Below are 27,518 nucleotides of genomic sequence, written 5' to 3'. Positions count from 1 at the left end.
AATATGTGATTTTCCAATTTTCGTGATCTAGAGCAGCTTTCGAATCATGTTTTCCTCTCTGTATAGACTGATGGGTACGTTGTTCTTGATGAGGTTTACTCCTGAAATATCTCCTGAAAACTGCCATGTTGGTTGTCTGATTCCGGGCAGATTATTTGTGAGCATAATCTGTTTTCTGGCATTCTACAAATCTCTTGCGTTGTCTGCCCCAGTTTTTAATTCTGTCTCATCTGGTCTCTCCTGAGATTGTCTTCACGGTCTTCATTTTTGATACTCTTAACATGCTCTTGTTTTGTTTGTGTCTTTGTATATTTTAATGTACTTGGACAGATGCAGGTCTTGCATATTTCACTTTACTATCCTTTTTGTAGGATAGTAAGTTAAAGTTGTCACTTTCTCAGTAATTTTGTCTAATAATAAGTTGAACAAAAATCGGTTGAGATTATCGGATTGCCGAGTTTAGACGCGAGTTTGAGACGCTTACTTTAATGGTGTTGTTAATGTTTAATTTGTGTATTATGTTGATGATGTGAACTGGTGCATATTTTTGTAACAGCAGGTTCAATGCGTCTTCCATTCTGTCAGATGCTTTGGATAAATTGACAAAGCAAATATAGCACACGTTACATTACACAAGTTAGTTATTTCATAACGATCCTTTTCTAAAGTTTTTTCGTTCTTCGGCATTTGAAATAACATTTTGCACCTTATTTCTTATTATACTAGTAAATAACTTCATTGATGTGTTTAGAAGAGTTATTTCTCTATAATTTTTTTGCCTTTTTTGAATATAATAATTGTTACACTTTTATGCCATTCCATTGGTATTTATGACTGACACAGTACTCTGTTTTAACAATTCGTTGGGTATAGAACCGAAAACGGTCCAGGAGATTTCCTGTGCATTAACGTGTGTTGCCTTTTTGGTCGAATATAGTTGTTTAAAATATTCTCCCAGTCTTCCTTTGACACCCCATTTGTCTTCACATGCGATTTCCCAACATTTTCCATACCTTTCTTTAAGCACAGTTCATAGTTCATATTGCTAGTGACTTTACTCCAGTATTCTCTATATATAGTCTATATATAGCTTTATTATGGAGTTTATATTTAGCTAATGTGACTTTGCTTTTTTGATTCTGCCAGTTTCGGAACGTATTCATGTTAACTTTGCTCTTACTGATGGCTTTCTCTGCTGTGTCGTGGATACATTTTTGAATGCACTGCCAGGTTTCCTCCATATTTTGATTCTTTTCAGGTTTTATGTTGTTTTAACTCTAAAATCTTCAAAAATATGATCACAAAGAGAAACTAATTCACTTACAACTTTACAACATTGCAACTTTGTTGATCAATAAACTGTTCCTACAAACTTAACGTTTATCTTTTAAAACTGAAAACGTAAATTACTAAAACTCTATTTATTTTGAAACGTACCTGTTTTGTACAACAATTTTTTTTAATACTAGTTAAATCATGTTGTAAGTTTTTAACACAGTCTTCACGTTCTAGAAATTGTCCTAGAAAGGATGGTCATTCAGGTATGTTCCCGGCACGTGACCTGGTTTGCATGTACGGTCATAAGGACAGGCACGTACCCCTATGGAAGGCAACAAGAAGACAAAGGAAACAATTTGTCGGTCGGTCGGTCGGCGGTTTAAGCCACACCTCCCATGAGGGCGAGAAGAAAAATGCATCCGTCAGCGTTGAAAAACGGGCCGTATATATTGCCGGTTCGGTGACGGCAGGATGCGCGACTCGGCGAGTAACGTCGACGGCGTCGACATCGGGGCGTCGGTCTACGCGTTTTTGCTCAGCGGGTGAAAATTCGGAAATGCGAATAAGCGAGGGGATGTTTCCACAGTACCGGCGTCTATAAAAAACCATGAATTTAATTTGATTTGTGTGCATGGTGATAATTTTAAGGAAGTAATTTACATTCGGAAACAAACAAAAAAATTTTAATCTATGACGGTAATTAATTGAGTTTTTAATATAATTCTAATAAAAAAATCGAAGAACCCTTTTCCTTTACCTTTTCACGCTTAAATTCATACCCATCGTAATTGATACGAGCTAATATACATTTATTCCGGTCATTTATTCCACTGGAGGATTTCATTATTATTTTGGCAAGAACTTCGGCAGGTCGGGGGTTGTGGGTTCCCATCGGGACCGCCCCGTCCCTGATTCAACATCGGCCCCCTTACGACGTCTAACTGAATATTTCATAAGAGGTCTTGCGAAGTGGGAAAGAACCCTCAGGTCGACCCGTGGAAAGGTTAAGGGCTGAGGAATACCAAATCTTCTACTACCAGTTACTGATCGAGAATGTACTCAATTAGCGCAGCAACTCTAAAGATTAGGTCTTTGGCTGTACCTCCGGGCCGATGCCAAACAATTACCCGAATCCTTATCCGAATTAATTGTCAGATCGAAATCACTGCCAACGATTTCTTTAGCTAACACCTAATTTCAATTGGTAGTATGGATGATATTATTGATTCTTTATGAAATTTGATAAGGAAATCGTTTAGGCTGTTTGAAAACTCCCTAGTGTATTAAGGGCAGAAGTTTCCATTTTAAAACTGTCATCAAAACAGAAAATTTATGCATCCCCAACGGACTCCTTAAAAGTACGAAATTCCGTGCGTTTACCCAGCTCGTCGGCTTTAATTAAATTTAACATCTCTCGAATAACTCCCAGCGGCGGTCTGTTTGTCTTTGGATATCCGGTATCCAAACTGAGATCCCATTAATATTTAAGACGGGGCTATGATAATATTTTCAAAAAACGCTTAAATTTTGTCTCCCAAAGCGATTCGTTCCACCCCGGGATTTGGCAAATATTTTATCAAGAGGGCGGCGGCAGCAAGAAGACACCCTAATCGCCGGACGAGAAATAGGAAAAGTACAAAAGGAGTAAGGATCGTTGATTCGTTTTAGTTTTTCTCGCTTAGATTAGTTTTTTTTTCTTACTGTACGTTTTCTTACAAGAAACACGTGGGACTTGATAAGGTCTCGCTGTAGTAATCGCGAATACATAAACGTTGCAAGAAATTCCTCGTGTCTGGATTATCACCGACACAGTTCAGAACAAAAGCCCTGCGTTCAGTTTCCCGAGATCTGACAACATTGTCGACGCGTATCCCCTGCGAGCAAACCTTAATTATCGAAAACAACGGGGAATGGGCGTACGAGAAACTAGATTAGGCGGGCACGCAATTATAATGTTGCTATAATCGTAATTATGCTGAACAAAAGACCCTCAAGCTATCCTTCCTCAAGGTTTAAATCACTAACAGATTAAACATTATTCATTTCATAGAAGAATTAGTCAATTATAAAAGCTGATGTTACAATCGTTAACACATTAATGAATGCAAATCTTGCAGCCCAGAAAATTGCGAAGAAGTTTAATTTAAAACGAAGTTTGCTTATTTCTACAGCGATTAGAATCGAAAGTTGAAATGAATTTATTGTGAAAATAACTTAACTTGTATTATATTTTTTTAGTTTGAGATCTATTTGTGATATATGATTAAGTTAAATCATGTTGCACGCAATTAAACGCCTTTCTAAGGTCACAAAAGACGGCAGTCGTGTTACGTGAGTAGTTCTTACATCTCAACTAAATCCAAATTGTGTAGTTGTAAATAAATTGTTCTCCTCAAAATCTTGAACGATTTGCATATTTAAATGTGGTTCGTAAGGAAATTTGTGGTTTCGGTTAGAAGATTAATGAAGTAATCATTTATAATGTCAGGATCAAGCTCAACCTTAATTACAGATTTTTTTGGATGATCTATTATAGTTAATTATGCTTCACATTGCTTTAGACCAATTCACATCAGCCATTATATCATCATTATATAGAATTTTTGATTAAATTATCTTGTAATTATGTAATATTTTCAAATCTAACCTTTTCTTACTTAGAGAAGCAAACGAACTAAGCTTTATTTTGTAGGGCGTAATCATTAGAATTTCTGCTGTCCGCAGTCGAATCATGATCACCAGTGAATGAACAAATGAAGTGGCGTTAGGTTCAACATGTTTTCCAGAGGAAAATTTTCAACATAAATCCAGAGTGCATTTTTGTGTGACAAACCCCATGTCTTACCTATAGCCCTCCGGCATTGACCGAATGCAACGTACGCTTTTTTTACTCTGTTATCTAGGTGGGCTCTTCATGTCATTTTATTGTCCCAACCAATTTCATATTGGCGTTGCAATCTTTGACAACATTTAGACAAGATACCTATCAACGAATTACACTAAGCAGGATAAAACAGGAAATGTTCTTTTGTACATCCAGTTTATTTATCATGATCACATTTGTGTTAAAGACTTGATAATCGTATTTCATCCGATAGAATATCTTCTGTTTGTGGTGTTCCAACCCAAGAAATTGTCTTGTAGGAAGTCAAATGACAATTAATAATTGTAGAGAGGGCTGCCTTTTGATATAGATTTTTTGCAGTCTTGTTCAGATTTTTGTTTTAATTTTAATAATGTTCTTTTTTACTTCAAGAAAAAGAATCAATTCTTTTTCTTTTTGTTTTTTTTATTATTAAAAGGGGGATATTTTTGCACTTATTTTTCCATCAATTCTTTTGTTGATGTCGTATTTCGGATTTGCGAATTGACATTTATTTTGATATCTTGTGTTTTACTGGCAGATGGTTCTGTTTCAACGGTTTCTCGTGAAATTATTCATAGCGTTCTAGTATATATTATGTATACAAGTATTCGTTGTTTTATAAGGCAATTTATTTATATCTTTTAGAATAAGAAGAACATAAAATTTTATGACTGGTACAAAATATCTGCCTCGTTTATAAATAATTATAATAGTCACGTTTTATGTAAATGATTTGGTATAGCAATTCGCCGACCGTTTAGAATTCGAAATGCCGTTCGCGAAAACGTTATTAGCCATAAAGGTGCCAACAGCGCGACATGCAAACCTCCCGAGGTTGAAAAAGTTTCGTTGGTTGTTAGGAGAAATTGCAATTTACTGCGATTAACGGTGTTATTTTCTGAAAGAAATGCCGAAAAGGACCTCGGACGGAGGAATTTATATTGTCGCATTAAATGTTGTTTTATTTGGACGGGTCGTACAATTTGCGCCCTAACAAATGCACAAGGCCTTTTTAAAACTGCTACGGGAATTTGTCAATCGGGCACGCTATGTTCTGACACAAACGCGCGTTTAACCCGCCGTCGAGGACTATTTCAATAAATTATACGACGTACCTGGGTCGGTTCCTGTTGGACCCTAGTGCAATATCGCGGTCGTATTTACAGCTATGGATCCCATTTATAAACGGGACGCGGCAATTATTATACTGTTTTACTTAAATTGCCGAGGTATAAATTTTATTAATTCGAAATTGGATGTTTGCGACATGATTTGTAGGAAACAAAACATAATTAAAAATAAAAAATGCCCGCCGCGTATTTCTTGTTCACATTAATCCTATCTGAACAAAAACCAAAACTGAATAATACGGCTTCGGTATCGTTGGAATATTAATGAACAAAACGGGGCGTTACATATAGTTTGCGGTAAGTGGGCCAGATGTCGCGCTGCGTTGCCCACTGATTTATACCGTTAAACAGGTACATCGATAAAATGCAAATTAAAAGGGGTATTTATTATTGCTCCAAGCGAGATTAATCGAGGGGCGGTATGGTGGCGGCGCCAGTCGGCGGCTGCTTTTACCGCAACGTCACGCACCATCGCCCTATTTACTCAGAAAAATAGACTTTATCTTGACAATCTGTCTCCTCTTGCACCGCCGCTACATTTATGTTCGATGCCCATTTTGTTCCATAGTCCGCCTTTGTTATATTTCATATTGTGCGTAAGGGACACCTGTAGAGCAATTGTAAATAAAGTCTAACACTCAAATGAAAAACATGATGACACAATAAGTTCCTTCAATGTCAAGGCCAGGAAGTTTATCTTTCCGTGATCGCATATGAAAGATGAGTATAGACTCCTTCAGATTCTTTATAAGAAGGCTCTCGATATTGATCTTAACACAATATCTCGAATCTCAATAGCATTTCCATCTAAAGTGGACACCTTTAGAAATAGATTGAAAAATCAATAAAATTTGAATAAGTTTTTATATCTAGTACCTAGCAATTTACTTTTATGAAATTAGGGGCGTGTTATTGTAGCATATTATTTTCCGGCACAATAACGTCTACCGAAAAAATATTGTTAGTACCCACTATGGAGCCTAATCAACCCAACATCACCTCAAAAGTAATAAAATAATATTCCCCCCATCTAAATAGCAATTTTAATTTCCGGTATTAAGTCACGCGACGAAACGCCTTTTGCATACGGAGAAAGTAATTCAAGCGATATTATAATGAACTCCTTATCAATCAACACGCTTTTCACATAATCCCGCTTTGTTGTCGTGACATACTATTTTCATCGTTGATCTTTTTTATTACATGATCTATTTAATTGTGGCTTTCGAAACGTTAGCGAATATTTCTTTATATTGATCCTGTCTACCAATAGAATAATTATTCATGTTGATTCGGTTGCAAATTACCCTCAATAAACAGTTATTGGTGATGACGTAGAACAAGCTGTCGTCATCGAAACGTTTAAGGGTTAAACTGGCAAATGTTCTAAATTATTCCGACACTTTCCCTGATATACCTAATAAATCATTATGACGATTATCATCTTCGTTCATTATTAATTCGAGTTTTATTGCCCACACTTTATGCGTTGACACTAGCCTTTTATTACAGATAAAATTACTTCATTAATCTCGAATGCGTAGGTTTATAACCATGATTGTTATTTGTTTATTCTTATTTTTTATGAGAATTGATTTCTGTCTTTACAAATCTCAGTTATTATTTAAAAACTTCTTGTTGTATCAAGTTAATAAAATATTATTCTTCCATCAAATATTGGAATAACATTCTAGTATATTTGGTTATTTGAAAGCTTAACGTCAAATGTATTAAAGAATGGGAAAAGTTTGTATTTGGTACAATTCTTCTTAGGACGGATTTACGCTTTAGAATCAATCGAATAAGTAGCAGTTATTAACTATAGCATTTTGTTACTATCTCAAAACTATGTGTTATTACAAGAACTCAATTTACCTGGTCATCCATCTGAAGAAAATTGTGGGTGGTTAGTGGTCGTGTTCGTGTTCCTATATCCAACGATGTGTGGCATACGCTAAGTAGAAAGTGAATGGTTTATACTAGCCAATAGTTTATGTGACAACTTCTTTTCTACCTGGAAAGCCAAACCCAACCATTTCTTCATTTCGGTATTGATTATGCTTCGATTAAACTTCGAACTCTTTTTAATGAAGATTTTTATGCATGGAGGCAATTGGCGAATAGCTTCAGCGCGACCAAGAAATTTTATACATTTTCAGTGCCACATTTTCAAGGGAAATTGCAGACAAAATCTATATGGTTAGATGTTATTGCTTTCCTACTTCTTGAGACGTGCGAGAGACCATTCAAGTCAATGATAAATTAATTATGAACATTCTTTCAGTTCTAAAGGTGTTGAAAATCATCGTTAATAAAATTAGGACCTTGTTGAAGTAATAAATAACTTAAGAAATCTGTACGTACGATAGAAATGATCATGCCTAATCCTGCAACACTACAAATCTACGAAATACAGATCTACCACCTTGTAGAGATGTAGTCTTACTCGAAATTTCTTCTATTTTCGACAGATAGCAACTCAAAATTCGGATGAATGCTAGTAATAATGTCTTATATGCACATTTCAAGTGATTTGCTATTGTAGCTGCAATGATATGTAGGTTTGCTTATTCAAAATGTACTTCCCTGGAAACCTTAATTGTTACTTTTTGTAATGGAAAAACTTTTTACCCTTCAAATACTGAGATACTAAAACAATTCATTGTACTAACCCCAATAGTTAAATAATTGAAAATCAAAGAAAACCAAAACTGGAATTCCAGTTATTAGTGCAGGTTAAAGGAAGAAAAATTGCTATATTTTCTTATGTCCTCTAAAATTAACGTAAATAATGGTTGTGTTCTTCCGGCTAAATTCGTCATATCTTCCCTTCTTTACATTCTCCTTTTCCTACATACTACCTTCTGGATTCAGTTGGAATTTATTCAAATATTCTTTGTGATGGGTCTAGTGCTAAAGTAAACGAAAAAAGTATTTGAAAAATCTAGCTATATATTTAATAACATCACTTATAAATTCGTTCTTTTCTCTAAATTTATCTTTATCTCGAATTTATTAGATTTTTATGTAAACTATTACAGACTGTTTTCAAGTTTCTTCACTTCAAATTAGCATGAGGTTGAAAGCCCTAAATCCGCGTTGCGCCAGGCTTCGAGTTTAGTCCGGGATTGTAATTATGTTTTCGGTCCTCTTCACGTAAATAGTTTTACATTAAATTACCCTATCTAGTTACCACGATAATTAGGTTTTCTATTACACCATCTTTATTATTCGTCGTTATAATTCTTAATATTATCTATAATAGTTACGAATTAAAAATTTAATCTTATTTTTATTCGATATTTGAACCGTTAAGCAATAATATACAACAACATTTGATCCTTTCATAATGTTTTTTTATATGCAATGAAAAATTCATAAGCTCAAGTGATTAATATATTTTTTGGCAGAGGAGGAAGATCGTAAGATTGAGGCAAGAGTCTCATGCCCTATAGAGACCACCCTGAGACGCGTCCTTTACGTTTTCGCGTCCATTTTAATAACAATGCCTTTCCTTGGATATTTTACGAATTCCAGCTCCCTTTACACTTGATAAAATTTTAGCACCCGGGGCCTTACTTCTTTACGACGGCAATAAAGAAATTCTCGTGGAATAAGAGTCAAGTTAGGTATTGTGTGTTTATTGCCCTATTCTCCCATTCGTGATAAACAGTGCATGTAGTTCAGATGTTGAATGTTAAATAGATTTGTGTGTACGCTTTTTACAAAGAATGGGTACAAAATCTCCTTTGGCGTTGTAATTTGCGTTAAACGTTTTATTATGTAGATGGTTTGTTGGTAATGTGTTTTACCGTAGTAATAGCCGTACGAAGGGCGAGTTTATTATGGTTGTATGTCATAAAGTTGCGGCTGATAATTGAATAAAACTGGAAAAAAGTTGTTATTTAAAAATAAAAGTGTTAATTTTTAATGAAGAAAGTTTGTCTTAATAAATTTGAAATTTTAAGTTTATAAAGGTAATATTTCTTTAAAATGGGTTAATTTTGTCACGTTGCTGGGTCATTAATAAAGAAAAAGTCTACCAGATAAGTATAAATTTGAAGTCCGGGGCGTGTCATTTGCTATCGAAGGTCCGCCCTAAAATAGGAAGAATTAATAAATGTATTTTCTTCACGGATCCTGGTCCCTTTTATTGCCCGGGTACCCAATTTCCTTTATCAAATCTTATGGCCACTATATCTCCGGTTAATTGTCTTCCTATATCATCCGAAGCCGGAACCCGACGCGAGCAATAAAACGGACACCGTTCGATCCCAGATATTAATTAGATCCACAATGTTTGAAATTAAATTAATAATCTCTTTAACAACGAGTCTAGTCTTAGTTCTAGTTTTAGCTCAATGAAAAATATACAATAATCTAACGCTAAATAACAACTAAAACTAAAACTAGCATTATAACTAACAGTAGATCTAGACCTAGAAACATTCGGGTTTAGCCGTCTTAAGAGATGTACGGCTAAACCCGAATTTTTCTAGTTCTAGGTCTAGTGTTAGATCTACTTTTCTTTCAATAAAAATATACTAGAATGTAACGTTGAGAAAATTCGAGTACTAGTGTGTCTTAAGTCTATTCCAATAAAGTTCGTTATATCGAGATTTTACTGTACTTTTTTTTTCGTAGCTCAAAGTCTTCAAACTTTACAATAATGGACTCTATCTAGGTAGTTATTACTTATTCTCTTCATTTTGATTTTCCCTGATTATTGAAATTCTGACTTTAGGCTCACTGCGAACTTTGCTCGTCAACTCAAGTTTCCAAATGAACTTTGAATGCGGTCGGTCCGGATTTTGTAACATCTTCAGTCGGGCAAGCAAAGCGCATAATAGACACGTCTATGGCGTAGGCGATGAAATTACGCTTTTGTACCTAGAACTACTCGTTAGCACGGACCGCTTGTGCTGTTACAGCTCACCTAAATTACGACATCTGCTTTCGCGTTGCTATTTGTCGACCTACTTTCTTAATAGCGGCTTCCCTAAACTCGTGAATTTTCGGAATTCCATTATGTGCGTCGAACGATGGCACGAGAATTTCCATTCTCTCATGTACGTATTCGGATATAAAACTATACTTAAAGCAATAAATAGCCTTTAAATCAGTTTTTAAGATTTGTATTGTTTCTGTTGAATATAAGATGTTATCTTCGGTTGGTGACTGGGCCGGAGTGGTACGAAACACTCCAAGGTTGTGATGACCTCTCTTGGTAATTTCCTGCACTAACTACACATCTCACAATAAATACTACCGTCGTGGCTTCGTGTTTCATTGACTGACAGGACGATAAACAATGGCTGAAAGTCTCATGAGAAGTTTTAGGTCTTGGGAGGTAGTAAATCAAGCCAGGGACGCCCAGTTTGGTATGGTTACAATTTAGGGGTTTCTTTTTGCACCGGAGGGAATGTGGCTTGAGTTATAACGTTGTTTTTAGATTATTTCGTGGAAAAGACAGCGACCGCGTTGGTCGCCTGGTTTCGTTTAATAGGGAGCTTGAACAAATTATAATAAAACACGCATAACGGTAGAAATAATCTCATTAGATTTAGTGGTAGTTGGAGCCGTTATGGCGTGCTAAATTCATGCAAATTAAAGCTTCCCCATAAATTAACGTTTGTTGAATTATGATGACCGATCTTTGGAAAACGAATAAATAAAATAAATAAATGCGAAATTGATATTGATTTATCTCAACTTCACATAGTTCCGATAAACTACGTCACGCCAGTTTCCATTGCCGACCGTCACAAAATACCGAAGCGAAACGGAATTACGTACTTAGCCCCCTTGAAAATTTGTCTCGGTCCTAATTGCGTAAGGAATTAGGACGTATTACCATAAACGATTCTTGCTTTTTCCCCGTCATCGCGAAGAACGTGCCGGCTTTCTCATTCAATTTTCCATTTTTAGGGGGAGTAAGAAATATAGTCTCGCGTCAAGGGTATTTCTGATTAATGGCCGATAGCGATCTGCGCCGCTACAGCTCCCATACCAATAACTGGATGTAATCAGTTAAGGTAATGGCCTGTTCGCGAAATATCGTGTCGCTCTAGCGGCCTCCCGTGCACATTTCCTTATCGAAATACAATTTTCGGGATTATTGTGCTTTTCTCGACTCGCCACCTCCATAATGTACTCTAATGCGATTCAATTAAAATTATGATTGGGAACACCAAAAAGACACGCATGCCTAGGTTAGTAATAAAATATTTACATAGTTTAAAATATTGTTATTAATCTTAAAATAACATTCATAATTCTAAATAGAGTAAAACGGCTAGACACGCGGCTAAACCCGAATGTTTCTAGTTCGTTCACAAATCATCTTCTTTTCTTATCCTTGTGCGTCAACCTTTTTGAAACTCAGTTGGTGTGTTGTTGACCATTCAATCGTACTTTTCAAGTGTCTCCTTATTAATGGTGATTTTGTTCATTAGTTCTTGCAAGTTCTGTTCGCTCTACATTCAATGGGAATTCTATGTTGTCATTCTCTAGGGCTTCTTTGAATATCTCTTCTGAATAGAGGTTGCATAACACTAGAGAAGGAATGCAGGCCTGCCTGACACTTTGGAGAATTTGGATTGCTCTGTTGTGCTTTCCCGCATTGATCTTAATGGTAGGTGACTTAATGATTTCAGCAGAGGTACTATATGATTCTAAAATCCTTATCGTTCATCACTGCGTTCTTCGATGGACGATTTTATGAAATAGCTTTAGCATGTCACTAAGGCTGATAGTTTTTGTAATCACTACATAACGTAGCTCATTGTTTCTTTGGATGTAGTATGAATTCAGAGATCAACCATTTCATTTTGCTGTTTCTAGTATTGTAGATGTTATTAAATGTGTCACTAAAGAATTTAATGGATTCACACTTGATCTATCGTCAAGCTTGAAGGATTCTGATCCCGGAGCTTTTTTTTCTCTTAAAGTGTGAATGGCGACTTTGACTTCATGTGTTATGATACTAAGTAGTCCGGATTCAGAGTGAACGGTTGATTAAACTCCTCTTACATCGAAGTCCTCATCCAAACCTCCTTTCTATCTTCCTTATGCATAATCTGTTCTCCCGTATTATTTACAAGTATTTCCACAGTTCTCTTTTTGAATCCTTTCATGACGGCAAATTTCCTCCTTCAATTTGTGTTTTCATCCTTCTCTATCTAGACGCGCTCTCTTCCACATGAGAACGTTTAAGATGTTTCGTGAGTCCTCTGCTACTTTATTTTCCTACCTTTTACGTGCCATTCCCGCCTGTCTTTTTCCATGCAATTTACTTTTGCATGCTCTTTTCGCAATCCTACTATTATACTTCCATCCTTACGACATGCCCGGTAATCCTCAACCTTTGCAGCTTGCAGAATTCTGTTAGCAGGGATTTTTATAGATTTTTTCTTTTTTGTTTTCCATAGATTTCTTCACCATACCTTTCTCTCAAAGAAGTCCAACTTATTTTTGAATTTTTCGCTAAGGAACATGGATCCTCGATTGATATCGTTCAGGTATACGACTAATTAAGTTGATTTAGTTATGAGGTTATTTCTGCCAATTTTCATCCTTCTTATAACATATTTCAGTTCAAATTGAAGAGTATTGGAGCTAACCCATCTCCTTGCTTCAATCCACGCATAATTTCGAATTCCTTAGTAATATCTTAATTTTATAGTCAATTTTATTAGCCTTATTAGTTCTGGTGGGATTCCTAATTATGATTTCTAAACGCCACTTACCTTGCCTTGCATGTAGATTAAATAATCTGAATATATCACATGCAATATGCAAATCAAATGTTTATCCGATAAGCACTAGGTTCCCGGGATGTAGCAGTCCTCTTAGATTTTACTGTCTTTTGTGTGCATTAAAATGAGAGATGTCGTGAATACAACATTCTTGGGTTGCTCTTCAGAAGGCTGCTTTGTCGTAGATTCTTCAAAACATGTCCAAAGTAGTTTATGAGTTTTTGAATCGACATTCCCACTTTCATTGTCTAAACAAGGTCTTTTGGACGGCATTTCTGAATCCGAATCATCATTTTATCGTTTGTAAGACCTTCTCTGAGCGCAACTCTACGGACCTGTTCAGCTTGGCCAGCGTCAAAGAAAAAGTTCCTATAGCGGGGATCTAAAAATGTCGACAAGTGATATGTCTTGTTAAAGCACAGATTCTCCAAGTTAAATATTTTCGATTAACGTCTTTCTAAAATAATCAATGTGGTCAGTTTGTTGAATCAGCGTATCTTTCATTAGGTGTCTGGTTAATGATACTGTTCTAGGTAGCACATCTCATGAAGGTGCATATGTGGAACTCTTTGTATCTCTTCGAAACGTTTTAAGAGCTTTAACAGTTGTTGGCATGATTCAGTTTAAATCCCCTACAGTATTAAACACTGGGTTATACAAAACACAATAAAAGGGTTGCCAGCATTTAAAAATGCAGAATCAGAATAATATGAGACTGATTTCTTTAACTTCATTGTTTTCTTTTCTGATAACCTTAGAAAAATGTTAGTTTACAGTATTATTGATAACAAATAAATAATTTTTTATATTCCTTTTTTTATGTCGAATAATAATCGCGAATTATTCGACTATTCGCCAAAGGGAATTGCGATTAATCAGTATTCGACTATTCGCTATAACAACTATTCGCGGCATCTCTAATTAAAATTATTCATGTAGCGGACTGTTTTGGCTATAATAGACACTCTTCCACGTATTAATCAATTATATCGAGATTTTGTGAGCACTGAGAATGTATTTTGAAGCGATCAGAAAAAAATCGTTTTAATGAGGCAATCATCCATGTAACGCTTCACAAAATCTACCCAACGACCCAGAAGTAAATGCTGATCGAAAATCGGTCTCTTTCCATCCCTTCTTGCACCGCGCCCCCATTCGGAACTATTCAATTTATCGCACCCGAACAAGAATAGATCCCGAAGCCAATTTACATCTGCGGTCCATAACTCATAGGTAGTCAGCCGGGCGGGCGATATGAGACCGTTCGAGAACAACGTTCAAGCTCGAACTGGTCGCCAAAATGGACCCAAAACCCGTTCGCACACTCGTCAGATAAACTCCCGCCTTCTTATCCACGCAATCGAGACGATGAACGTATCGAAAGGGGATGGAGAAAGGAGGGTTGAAAACGCGAAATTGAAATACGTGTGCGTCGATAACGTTGCATTGTGTCAATAGTCGAGCGGTATTTTGGCATGCGTCTACCTCGTGAATAGAAAACCGTTACCGGTGGAATGGATGTAGTTGGTTATGAATTTTTCAAAATCGACCCAATTTTATTACACACTTCTGTTTTGCAGTTACCCATAGTATATAACGCACAAACTAAAAATCAAATAGAAGTCCCTATAAGTCATTGGTAGCGCTATATTTTATCTACATCGCCCTGAACAATTCAAACTCTAAACAGAGATCAACAAAGCGATACTAATTCAATCGTAAACCTACATTAAGACCCTAGAAGCCCTGTAACGCTCGCAACGATTATATTCGCCGTCTTTGCGTCCCAAAAGAAAAGGGTTTACCCAGGAATTTCCTAGTCCCGTGCTAAATGCTTCCAAACTGGTTCATACTGCATTTAAGTTTCCGGAAGATTACGCCTAATTAGAGAATAACGATCGTGTCGCGAAGCAATAAATTTTAATGCGACTAATATTACGCCTTCCAGACGCGCGTCGCGGTCGTCCGAGACGAATCATTTCCTTCCACCATTTGCCATGAAATTTTTCCTCCATTGAAATTCCTTTCGTGCGCTCCGGCAAATTGATTCTCTCCATCATCTCCTCGTTCACGAAGAAAGGGCGACAAGGCGCTGGGTAATTCGATTGGCCCTTTCACGGACTGAGGGACGAAGGGTCTCTCTCCTTGTTTGTCATCATCGGCACAATTAAGTACCGAGCGGGGGTCAATTGGCCGCGTATTTCGTCTCGAAACTGAAACAAGACCTTAGGGACGGTTCGCAAATTACTTTCTCGAGAGGAGCTCCGTTTGAAACCGGAACACATCCCTTTGAAATTTTTCACCATGCAATCTCACATTGTCTTTGAGATAAAAGACTGTTTTATCGTGTTCCTGTAGATGGACATAAGTGTTCTTATAAAATAATGCTAGAATTATTCGAAATCCTATTTAAATAGAAATATAGCTAAATTAGAATAAATTGGGAAAATTACTCTCTACCTAAATGGGATTTGGAATAATTTATTGTAAGTTTAGAATAGTTTATTAAGTTAAGATATAATATGATGTTTTAAACAAAAAGGTAAACTAACAGCCCTTATGGGCAGTTTGCACGACTATAAAAGGAGTCTATACACGTTTTACTCCTCTTTTGTTACTATTTGGTTCCGTTTTTTCCTCTTCGTTTTTTTTTTCTTTCGGGTATTTCGCGCCGAGTGCACCCGGCGGATGCACATTTGGGCGCCGGGTTAATACTGGCAGCACGTGCGCAGCTTGTAGAGGGCAGCACGGCGCGCTACGGAAGCATTTTGCCCGGTTAATGAAAATAGTAAAACACTATTAAGCCCGTAAGTGAGTATAATAAAGAAGGCATTAGCCAGGGCCGTTTTTGGAATAGTTGTTTTTGGGTACTCTGCAAAGAGACCGTAAAATGGACGTAAAGTAAACGTCGAAAATGGTTGCCCTTTATGTTTAAATATTGATGTATTTTCCTTTGTAATAGAAATTCGTACAAGAACCAAAATATTGCTATTATATTATTATAGATTTTATTATTATAAATTATTTAACAGTTGATCGCATTAAAGGATTTTGTATCGTGCAAAGAGACTAAAGCTTCATATAATTTTGTCTTGCGCTATAAGTCACGGCAAGTTCTTCGAAAGTTAATTGTGCGGACATTACGAAAGTCTGCTGCAAGTGGCGGTCATAAAATTTTTCCCTAGCGAACGCGACGTAAACGGTCGTGGGCGAATCGGGAAATGGAAAATGTCCGTGAACGATTGTCCCTTATGGCCCTTGACAGGAAAACCGAGGGATGATTCTCCTCTTCGTACCAATGTGGCCCGTTGATCAACGGCGACTTTTGTTCGAATGCAAATGGACCAGGTGGCGGAAGCCGGATGCGAAAAGGAGAAGGATCGTTTTCGTCTTTCCGCCGACGAAGCGAGGAATTTTTCGGTGTGAAAATGATTTTTCGGGGAGATGAATGGAAATGGAAATTGGCCGGAAGGTCAGGGATCAAATCTTGGGATCCATCGTGTTGGATCTTAAAATGAAAATATTCTTAAAGTGGTGACTTAAAAATATGATGGGGGTTAAAAATGTATCTGATACTCTGAGAAATAATCGTGATATAAATTTTTATAAACGAAAGGTAAAAAAGGATCCCGATAAAAAAACCATTCCACAATTTCTCATTGATCTGTAGAAAATAGAAGAATCGGCATGGAGTATCGGTGGAGTTTCGAATCGGGGGACAGTTAAGCAGCTTTATGTCCGTTTATCTGCCAAAAAGGCCGATTCAGGCGGGGACGGGATTTCCATAAGCCGCTCTCAATCGGCAACTTTCAATATTTATACACATAGGGCCGTGGTTCGGATCAATCTGTCCGAGAATGGGACGGGTTTGCGTTTCCCACGTTGGCACCATCGCAGAAAAGTTACCTATTTGAACCGATTTCAGGATGTTTTGTGAGAGAAATTTGACAAGCGAAACACCCCGTGGGTATCGGATTTATTTGTCAGCTTGTATGTACTCGTACCATTAAAGCAGTTTATTTCATTTTCATCCCTTTAAGTAAAGTCCAAAATTTAAAAGCACTTTATTATTGCAGTATAATTAAAACTTCGTCAATCACTCAAGTTGAGCTTTACTTGTGGTAATAACCATATTGTCTCGTTGCCCCCCAATTTTCCGCTTGCTCGGTTTTTATTCTACGTTTCTATGTAATAGTACTTCACTGTAGTGACCGTAACGTTAATGGCATCTAATAAATTTTTTAAACTAAAAAGTTTTAGAAATCCCTCACTAAAAGTATACTCTAAAAACACCATTTTCCTAATAAATTTAACCGCAGAAAAAGTTTAAAAGCAGATTTTCTCTGATTTTTACTAGTTTGTATTTGCTAGCTATACCGCAATCGTGAATGTCAAATTGGATATAAAGTGAATTACGAGAAAGTTTATTTGATGATAAATCTGTAACGTTAGTATCTTACCATGAACTCTTGGCTCGTATACCGTTTATCTTACACCGAGAATTTTCAAAATTATCTGTTTTATTTATTTGTTAATGCCTGCTACCAGGTATGCGTCAACAACGCCTTTATACTGCTTCAAGACTTCATTAAGATTGCAAACATCTACGTACAGTCATTGTTAAAATTGCGCTAAGTCTTTGAGGTATGCATTAAATCTCTAATATATCTAATGAGTAGATAGATAGAGTCTTGATCAAATCTAAGTCTCTAAGGTCTGCAAAAATCCTTCACCATGTTTGTACTGGCACAATTCCTTATAAGGTCTATCATGTCTGTATTGATTTATCGCTGTATTTCTATCAAGTGAAGTCTGTACAGAATCAAGTGTCCACCAAGATTATATCATATTCCTATCGCATCTCCATCAAAACTGCATTTAGCAGTATATCAGCAGTCCTTCAATGTTTTATAAAATTTCCATACAATCCTTATTATATCTGCATTAATTCAATAATGTCTACATCGCCTCCATTATGCCTGCTGACTTGACTGATGCAGTAAACATTCATCACTCTGTTTTTATTCATCACCGAATTTGACTTGCCTAAACTTGACTGTGGTAAAATCTGAAACGAATATACTTTGTATAATACGGAGCGATAGTCATTGGAGTACGCTTACTTGTACCAGGTTTATATTGTGATCTGATGTCAGATGAATGAGTCAAAAAAAAATAAGCGCTGAGAATTTGCTAGCGTTCTTATTGGGTTGTCATCTTTTAATTTATAGTTGAATTCATAAAAAGTCTAGTTGCTTATTAAATAAGATCTTAAACATGATCTTAAAAATATTGATAGTTGATTACGTCCTCTCTTTACTTTTATAGGAATTTGTGTCAGTAGAGAGAGCAAAATTATTAATTGAAACCGTTTAAACGATAGCTTGTTACGTAAATTACTGTATTGATTACATAGATGCACATCAACTCTGAACATCTCTGTAAAGTAAACACTGAACTGGGAGTTTAATGCGCAGTCTAGATTACTCGATTGATTGCAGATTTAGTAAGGTACTCTGGCACTGTTGATTTAGATTAAGGGATATAGTATAGATATAAGGATCTTTCTTGAGATTTATCTAAATATTTTATATAATATAGGTATATAGAAATAGTAAAATTTGTTTGTGTGGTGGTGGTTGTGTTAACAAACCGCACAGTGAGTTTTAGCCATGGACGTGACCTACATTTCCTCCACAGAGGCCACATGATTCAGTGCCGGCCGCCGGATATTAATTTTTGGTCGACTTGTTTGGACGGTTCTCTCGGGAAACGTATAAATCTTATACGATACGACCGAGGAAGATGTCGGGATGGAAGAAGAAGAGACACCGGTTTTCCATTTGAAGTATTTCATGAGTTTTATAAAGAAATAGAAATGGAATGGTCAAGTAATTTTCGTTGCCGTCTGTGGACGATGAAAGAAAAGATTAATTTCTTTCTTTGAAACAACTTTTATCAGCATACTTCATAAAATTTGACGAAAAGAATCTGTTTTGAAGCCGTCTGGATGAAGGAGTATTATTGATAAATTAAATAGCTCATCTGTTTCAGACGATCTAAATAAAGGGGATCAAAAATACGTATTTCACGCCAAGTAAATGCTAGGAAATCCATTATGCCAGAGCGTGTATATTCCGTTCACCGCCACCGGCGCTGCTTCCTTTAGTTGAAGTACACGGTTGAACTTTTCTAGCTGCTTGAGCGGCACGAGTGACACATTATTTATAATCGTACCTCGCGGGATACGGTCTAACGATTTCATAAATATTTAACTCCTTGACAGGTAGATTATGGTGGCCTCGCCGAAAACTCCCGACCTTACTTTATATTCAATTCTTTTGGTAAGATGGATCATCAACATTGTATAAACGCATAGTCGTTAAACAAAAACTGTTTTTAAGAATTTTAAATTTATGACACCTTTCAAAGTACATAAATAAACCTTTAAAAAACGACTTAAAGTAAATTAAATTCTACTATTTTATATCTTTCATTCTTAGTACAGCAAAATCTTGATAGAACAGACGAATAAATCCAAATGGTTCTAGTTCTAGGTGCTAGTGTTAGTTCTAGTGCTAGTGTTAGTTTTAGTTGTTATTCAGCGCTAGATTGTTGTATATTTTTATTGAACTAAAACTAGAATTAACACTTATAGAAACTACTAGAAACATTCGGGTTTAGCCGTCTTGAGAGACGTGCGGCGTGACGTCACGAACGGGCCTTTGAGTTGTGCACATGTACCCGGGATATAGCAGACCGTCCTTGGTATAAATATAAAGCCACGTAAATTGAACCCAACGGTTGGATAGCTGGATATTTTAAAAATGAGGTATGTTTCACAATTAATATCTGAAAAACTAAAAGATGTGTTCAAAACCCGTTTCTTTCATTGGGAAGCTTATAGTTTGTACTACAAATGCTGATAATTTAATAAGAATTTATTATAACTACGATTTATTACGATTTTTTGAATTTAATTGAAAATAATTGTTTATCCAGAAAAATGAGAAAGTGCCTCATTATGTTTAAGAATTAATATCTCAAAAACTAAAGGATATTTTGAAAATCCGTTTCTTTCATTGGAAACCCTATAGTTTGTACTACAAATGCTGATAATTTAATAAGAATTTATTATAACTACGATTTATTACAATTTTTTAATTAAATTGAAAATAATTGTTTATTCCTAAAAATGAGAAAGTGCCTCATTATGTTTAAAAATTATTATCTCGAAAACTAAAAGATATTTTGAAAATCCGTTTCTTTCATTGGAAAGCTTATAATTTGTACTACAAATGCTGACAATTTGATAAGAATATATTATAACTACGACTTATTATGATTTTTTGAATTAAATTGAAAATAATTGTCTATCCCGAAAAATGAGGAAGTGCGTCGTTATGTTTAACAATTAATATCTCAAAAACTAAAAGATATTTTGAAAATCCGTTTCTTTCATTGGAAACCTTATAATTTGTACTACAAATGCTGACAATTTGATAAGAATTTATTATAACTACGATTTATTACGATTTTTTGAATTAAATTGAAAATAATTGTCTATCTCAAAAAATGAGAAAATGCTTCATTATGTTTAAAAATTATTATCTCAAAAATTAAAAGATATTTGGAAAATCCGTTTCTTTCATTGGAAAGCTTATAATTTGTACTACAAATGCTGAAAATTTGATAAGAATTTATTATGACTACGATTTATTACGATTTTTTTAATTAAATTGAAAATAACTGTTTATTCCGACAAATGAGAAAGTGAATCATTATGTTTAACAATTAATATCTCAGAAATTAAAAGATATTTTGAAAATCCGTTTCTTTCATTGGAAAGCTTACAATTTGTACTACAAATGCTGATAATTTGATAAGAATATATTATAACTACGATTTATTATGATTTTTTGAATTAAATTGAAAATAATTGTCTATCCCGAAAAATGAGGAAGTGCGTCGTTATGTTTAACAATTAATATCTCAAAAACTAAAAGATATTTTGAAAATCCGTTTCTTTCATTGGAAACCTTATAATTTGTACTACAAATGCTGACAATTTGATAAGAATTTATTATAACTACGATTTATTACGATTTTTTGAATTAAATTGAAAATAATTGTCTATCCCGAAAAATGAGAAAGTGCCTCATTATGTTTAACAATTAATATCTCAAAAACTAAAAGATATTTTGAAAATCCGTTTCTTTCATTGGAAAGCTTATAATTTGTACTACAAATGCGGACAATTTGATAAGAATTTATTATAACTACGATTTATTACGATTTTTTGAATTAAATTGAAAATAATTGTCTATTTCAAAAAATGAGAAAATGCTTCATTATGTTTAAAAATTATTATCTCAAAAACTAAAAGATATTTTGAAAATCCGTTTCTTTCATTGGAAAGCTTATAATTTGTACTACAAATGCTGATAATTTGATAAGAATATATTATAACTACGATTTATTACGACTTTTTGAATTAAATTGAAAATAATTGTCTATTCCGAAAAATGAGAAAGTGCCTCATTATGTTTAACAATTAATATCTCAAAAACTAAAAGATATTTTGAAAATCCGTTTCTTTCATTGGAAAGCTTATAATTTGTACTACAAATGCGGACAATTTGATAAGAATTTATTATAACTACGGTTTATCACGATTTTTTGAATTAAATTGAAAATAATTGTCTATCTCAAAAAATGAGAAAATGCTTCATTATGTTTAAAAATTATTATCTCAAAAACTAAAAGATATTTTGAAAATCCGTTTCTTTCATTGGAAAGCTTATAATTTGTACTACAAATGCTGAAAATTTGATAAGAATTTATTATGACTACGATTTATTACGATTTTTTTAATTAAATTGAAAATAACTGTTTATTCTGACAAATGAGAAAGTGAATCATTATGTTTAACAATTAATATCTCAGAAACTAAAAGATATTTTGAAAATCCGTTTCTTTCATTGGAAAGTTTATAATTTGTACTACAAATGCTGATAATTTGATAAGAATTTATTATAACTACGATTTATAACGAAAGAGAAAGATATTTATTCCAGCTTATCACAATACAATTAAAAATTAAATAATATTATTATACAATATAAACTTAAAGTTAAACTTTGAAGCTGGAACGGACTACCGACCGTGGTCCTTCTGCCCATGTTACACTCATTAGTCATCTTTTAAAAATCCACGATTTTCTTGTAAATAGTATCAAAATTTGAGGATTGGAAAAGAGGAGAAGGGTTTGAGGACATATTTTTGTAAGCTTTTTTTTAAGAATTTTTCATAAAGGATGATTCTTTCTGCTACTTCTAGATGCGATGTCGCCTTTTTGCTGATATTAAGGAAGATGTGAGCTCCATAATCAAGAATGGGTCTGCAAATTGTTTTATAAATATGCATCGCACATTTAAAATTTATCCCATTGTTCTTGTAGGTGAGACATCTAAATTGCTTTGTACATGCTTTGACTTTCATTTTAACCTTTTTCGTGTGGATGTCAAATTTTAATTTGCTATCAAAGTTTATCCCAAGATATTTACAAGAATTCGTTCAATGTACCAATGTATTAGCTATCCGGAGATTCGGAGAATTTTCAGATAATTTATGGAATAGTAGAAGTAATTGCGATTTTCGAGGGTTTATGTAAATTCTCCAGATTTTGAACCAGCTTTCGATTTTCTTCAATATTTGAAGGCCATCCACTGCTCTTTTCAAGGTTGTATCGTGCGTCACTAGAGCTGTATCGTCCGCATGTTGTAGCATATAAGGTGAATTGGTGGATGTAACAAGCATCATATCATTCACAAATACATTGAATAGCGTAGGCGAAAGAGGAAAACCTTGCGAAACCCCCTGTTTTGGATAGAATACGTTGGAAATTGTACCATTTACTCTTACACATAAAGAGCGATTGAGTAAGAAATCTTCTTCAACCAGGGCCACTATGCCTGAGGGGACATTCATTTTTGTCAGTTTGTATAACAAGCCCATTATATCAAGATTTTACTGTTTTTATAATATTTACAAATAATTTATGTATACTCTGTTTAATTTGAAACCTTTAAAACAATTTAGAGTAAAATTCTGAAAGCACAAAGCTATTTGAGCGGAGATCTTTGCTCGTTTTAGAATCGTCGTCGCAGTAAAACGACGTCGAAACAAAGTGGCAAAAACTCTCATTAAACCGGTCGGCCGCGGTATTTACGACATTCGAAATTGCACCTTCGGCGCAACACGCGCTCCGACAACTACGGACCTATGTCGTCTTCCTATTAGGGTGCAATTTAGCGAATCGCGAATTGCGCGCCGTGTTTATGTCCTACGCGTTATCACTTATTGTATGGCCGTTTGTTCTTCCCTTAACGGTGTCTCTACGTGCTGTTTAGCGTCCGGATACTGAACCGCTAAGGGCACTAGAACTTTAGAGCTTTGGTCCATTTGTTTTCATCTTCGTTTAATCGGTCAGGAATGGGGCAACTATATTCATGTTTGAAAATTTAAATTTTATCATCATGATATTTCCGTTTTATTCAATTTTATCAATAATTTGATCAACAATAACATTAATATTTACTGACATCATAATGGAATACTTAAAATTTTACAATACAATACCGCTGGAATGTTTTTACTAGATCTCACAGCAGTTCTTGTTCCAACGCAATTTCTGAACATGCCCCAACATAAATTGTTCGCTGAAAGGGATACACCTTAATTTGATTAATGGGTCGAAGTCTCCCAAGTTAATTCGCGTCTAACTCAGTTTGGACGTTATCGTCCCTATATATTGCTACATACGTTCTGTTCGTAAATTTGGTCCTCTAACATAAAGTGAGGAAACGGCTTTTCTATGTAAATAATACGATTTTTTTTGTAATAATTAATTTATTGATGGTTCAAAAATAAAGTTAAAAATTTTAAATATTCATCATCTTAAAATTCAATTAATAGGCTTTTCAGATAAGCCCATCTAACTTTCAAAGGTGTATACGTCACCGACTGAATGCAATTTATCTCGGGCCTTTGTAACTTCTTTCGGAAGGCAGCTTAGGCGAGCGGTAAAGAAGGCCGATTTTCGCAAACTTTTCATTAATCAAATTACGATAAGCCCATCGGGTAATTTATGCTCGTAAAGTTGGGTAAGACGGAGATTCGGAATCTTGCTGACTACAGAAAGAAATATGAAAGCGCCTACCGTTATGAATACCGAAAAATAAAATCGGATATTCTCTTCAACGGCGAAATTAATTAATTTTTTTTTGTTTGTTACAGATTCATCGTCAAAAAGCATGCATAACACCAATGGGAAAATCATTAGAGCTGTTACGACGGCAACCATAAATAACAACGCTCCAGGAAACGGGGAATTGAATGGCAACAATATTATATTTTTGCGTGGAACGAAAACCGAGAACAGCCATTTATTGTTGCGAACGGATGCGCTTGCCACGTCTAGCACCAAAGCAAATTTGGTGTTGGAAGATAGCGATGGAAAGCTTAGCCAAATTTTTATTCAACAGAGCGATTTAACGGATGGGGTTATTTTGCAATCGGTTAAAAGATTAGGTGCCGGAACACCTATCTTATTACTAAGCGGGAATGATAACGGAAACGGACATATTTTAATTCAAACTACAGCTGTCGATGACCAACCAACCACCACCGTTGAATTTGCCGAAGAAACACCTGGAGATAACATCTTGGTACAAGCTTTGGAAGGATTACAAGATGAACCGACATCTAAATGTGTATCAACACCATTAGGATCAGGTAAGAACTTAATTTATTTAGAAAATATATCATCGATTATATTTCGATTACTACTCTCTCTTAATTTTCCGAGCCGTTTGAGTTACAATAACGTCAAACATATCGACAAGTTGTCGACGTAAATGTACGAGATTTCCATGACCCGTTTTCATTTCAATCCTCGGATAGAAAACCTGTAGAAGCAGAAGGTTACAATTAAACCGATTATTTTCGCACTGACGATAGCCGAGGATGCACGTTGTGGAAAAACTCCAGATCGACGCTTTTGAAGAGCACGGCTTCAATTAAAAACTTTTGATTTCGTGGGTCTTTGTCAGGCCCGTACTGGGAAGAGATTATCGGAATTACATCGTCTTTCATCAAGCAAGGCTTTTGTACGGTACGCGGAAAATCATTAGAACAGAGCCGTTTTTATTGTAATACTTTCCGAATGTAAAAAAGGAAAATGTATACTACTTTTAATTATAATTTAAATTAACCGCGTCTTTTTACTATGAACTTGAAAAATACACCAACTAAGTAGAAAACATTATACTATTGTAGTTGCTTTTTCGAGTAGTAGACGAAGTTTGGTTCGGGAGGAAACTTTAAAAGAACATTGATTGCGATCTGAGGAGGAGACGAAAAACTTTTCCTGGGAAACAGACGTTTCCCAAGATGAATGAATTCCTATTGTCCGATTTAGATCTTAAACCTACATTATCCAATAGTTTACAATTATAAAGTTGACCGCGTTCACGTTCAAGTTAAAAAAAGAAATCGAACGGTCTTTTGTTAGAACTTTATCAATTGTAATTAGTCAAAAAAGAGTCTTTTACAATAATTAATTTTATTATTCCATAACCATTTTAACTTCTATTAGTAAAATCCACAAGAAAATGAGATAGCGTAATTATCAAGTGTCGGAAAATTGGTTAGGTTTGCCTCTTTCCAACCCATACCATTTTACGTATGTTGATTGCGAACTGGTATGTGGGCGGCAAATGGTGAACACGGGCCGTGTTATTAAGTTCCAGCTGGCAATTAAGTTACGCGGTTACATTGTTTCCACAATGGACGAGTGAGCTGCAGTTTTGGGCGCGTCGTTGGAGTCGGCGGGGGTGATATTTACTTGCGGAACGCAAGCGGCCGCTTCATCGACGACCGGCTTCGCGCGGCAACGACTTAATTATTCACCCGAAATAGGCGCCCCGTCCCGTTAAACCTTGTTACGGAAGTGTAAGCTTCTATTAATTGGACGTGCTTTGTTTTACACTAGTGATTTGTGCTGTTACAAACATGCTAAAAAAATTTGTATAGGGTTGTGTTAACTTAAACAACATTGCGGTTTTCGAAACTCTGCCCCTTATCAAGTTATGACGATGTGATTCAATAAACTTGATAGATAGGTTTCGGCACAAACTTTAGAAAGAATGTAGCAGATATGGAGTTAACAGATATGGGTCCAGTGGTGTACTTACCATATTAATTTCGCTGATCACTACTGTGGATCTTTAATATTGAAACGCAGTTCGTCTTCGGATAGCTGGATCAGCGATGATGGCTGATGAAAACAAAGCATACTTTCGCGGGTATGCGTAAGTAGTGGGTTAACCCCAATTAAAAGATATCACAATTCCGAGACATTTTCGTCATCCCAAACGTTGTGTTATGATCGCTCCGCGTAACTTACGAATGTGGCAAATAAGAGTAGAAAAGCAGTTAAGAGTCTACTCTTTCGGCAATGCCGACATGAAGTCCGTCAGATAAACTTAATCCGCTGCGTTCGCTACTTAACTATGATGTTATTCAAAGTATCGAATAAGCCTGTAGATTTAGTACTTGTATTATAGTTAGCTAGGATGGTTGTCGCGTGCATTATAACACTTGTACAAGAGTATGAAGACCAAACAGAGATATTTTTTCTGTTAGTTTGGTCATGGAAATTCATCGTCTAAATTTATTAAGTTTTAATTCTAATGTTGGAAAACATTACCGTGGCTCTCACAAAAATGTATTTGCAACCTTGAGTGGAATGCCTTAATTGCCTTTAATTGACATTAAACTGGTTTTAACCTATCTTTCATTGAAAGAAGCCAGAAGTGTTGGAAAATTAACAGCTACTGAGCGTCATGCTACCACGCTCAGCAGCATCATCATGGGGTCGACTGTCAGTGCTAGTGAGAATTCAATGTCACTTTTCTGCATGTTCAACTTAGTTAGAAAGTCTCAAGGTATTCTCAAGAAATGCAAAAACACAAAATGTAAAATGGTACCTGACGTTAATCTAGATAACGCTCGTGAAACTGTAAACTTTTTAAGGGAATGGTGTACTATGTATCCCAGTGACACTAACAAACAGCTATTAAAAAAACACCGTAATATCTATCCTACGACTATTAATAATAAACTACAAAGGCAGAATGATGAAATGATCTTGGCTTTCGGAAATAAGATACAAAACCTTTACTTTTAGAGATGTAACCTTTATAGAGGTTGGAAATGCAGTAGGGGGATTGAAAAATAAAAACAGCAAAGACGTACAACGTACAACTTTAATATACTGTATTATATATTACACTTTAATATATTTGAAAAGTAATCTCTCAAGATACCAAACAGTTCAGAGTGTGCATAATCACGCCGTACGATCGCACCAAAATATCAGAACCCCTTTTACAAGAGGGGATAGAGGTCGAAATGCTGTCTACC

General features: G+C 35.3%; 1 protein-coding gene and 1 long non-coding RNA gene across 8 annotated transcripts in view; one reads left to right on the top strand and one right to left on the bottom strand.

The window, feature by feature from the left end:
• The window catches only part of LOC111419022 (Calmodulin-binding transcription activator), a 211,668-nt gene that overhangs the window by 33,397 nt on the left and 150,753 nt on the right, over positions 1–27,518 (top strand). For all 7 annotated transcript variants that reach the window (XM_023051785.2, XM_023051810.2, XM_023051831.2 and 4 more), the window contains exon 3: positions 24,330–24,827. In XM_023051785.2, the coding sequence (XP_022907553.1) occupies positions 24,347–24,827 (481 nt within the window). In that variant the 5' untranslated portion in view covers positions 24,330–24,346. The remainder of the gene's footprint in view (positions 1–24,329; positions 24,828–27,518) is intronic.
• Positions 1–27,518, bottom strand: part of LOC139429029 (uncharacterized) — a 104,646-nt gene that overhangs the window by 50,902 nt on the left and 26,226 nt on the right. The window lies entirely within an intron of this gene.

Source organism: Onthophagus taurus, chromosome 2 (assembly GCF_036711975.1).
Source record: "Onthophagus taurus isolate NC chromosome 2, IU_Otau_3.0, whole genome shotgun sequence".
NCBI lineage: Eukaryota > Metazoa > Arthropoda > Insecta > Coleoptera > Scarabaeidae > Onthophagus > Onthophagus taurus.
This window is presented reverse-complemented; position numbering and strand designations above follow the sequence as displayed.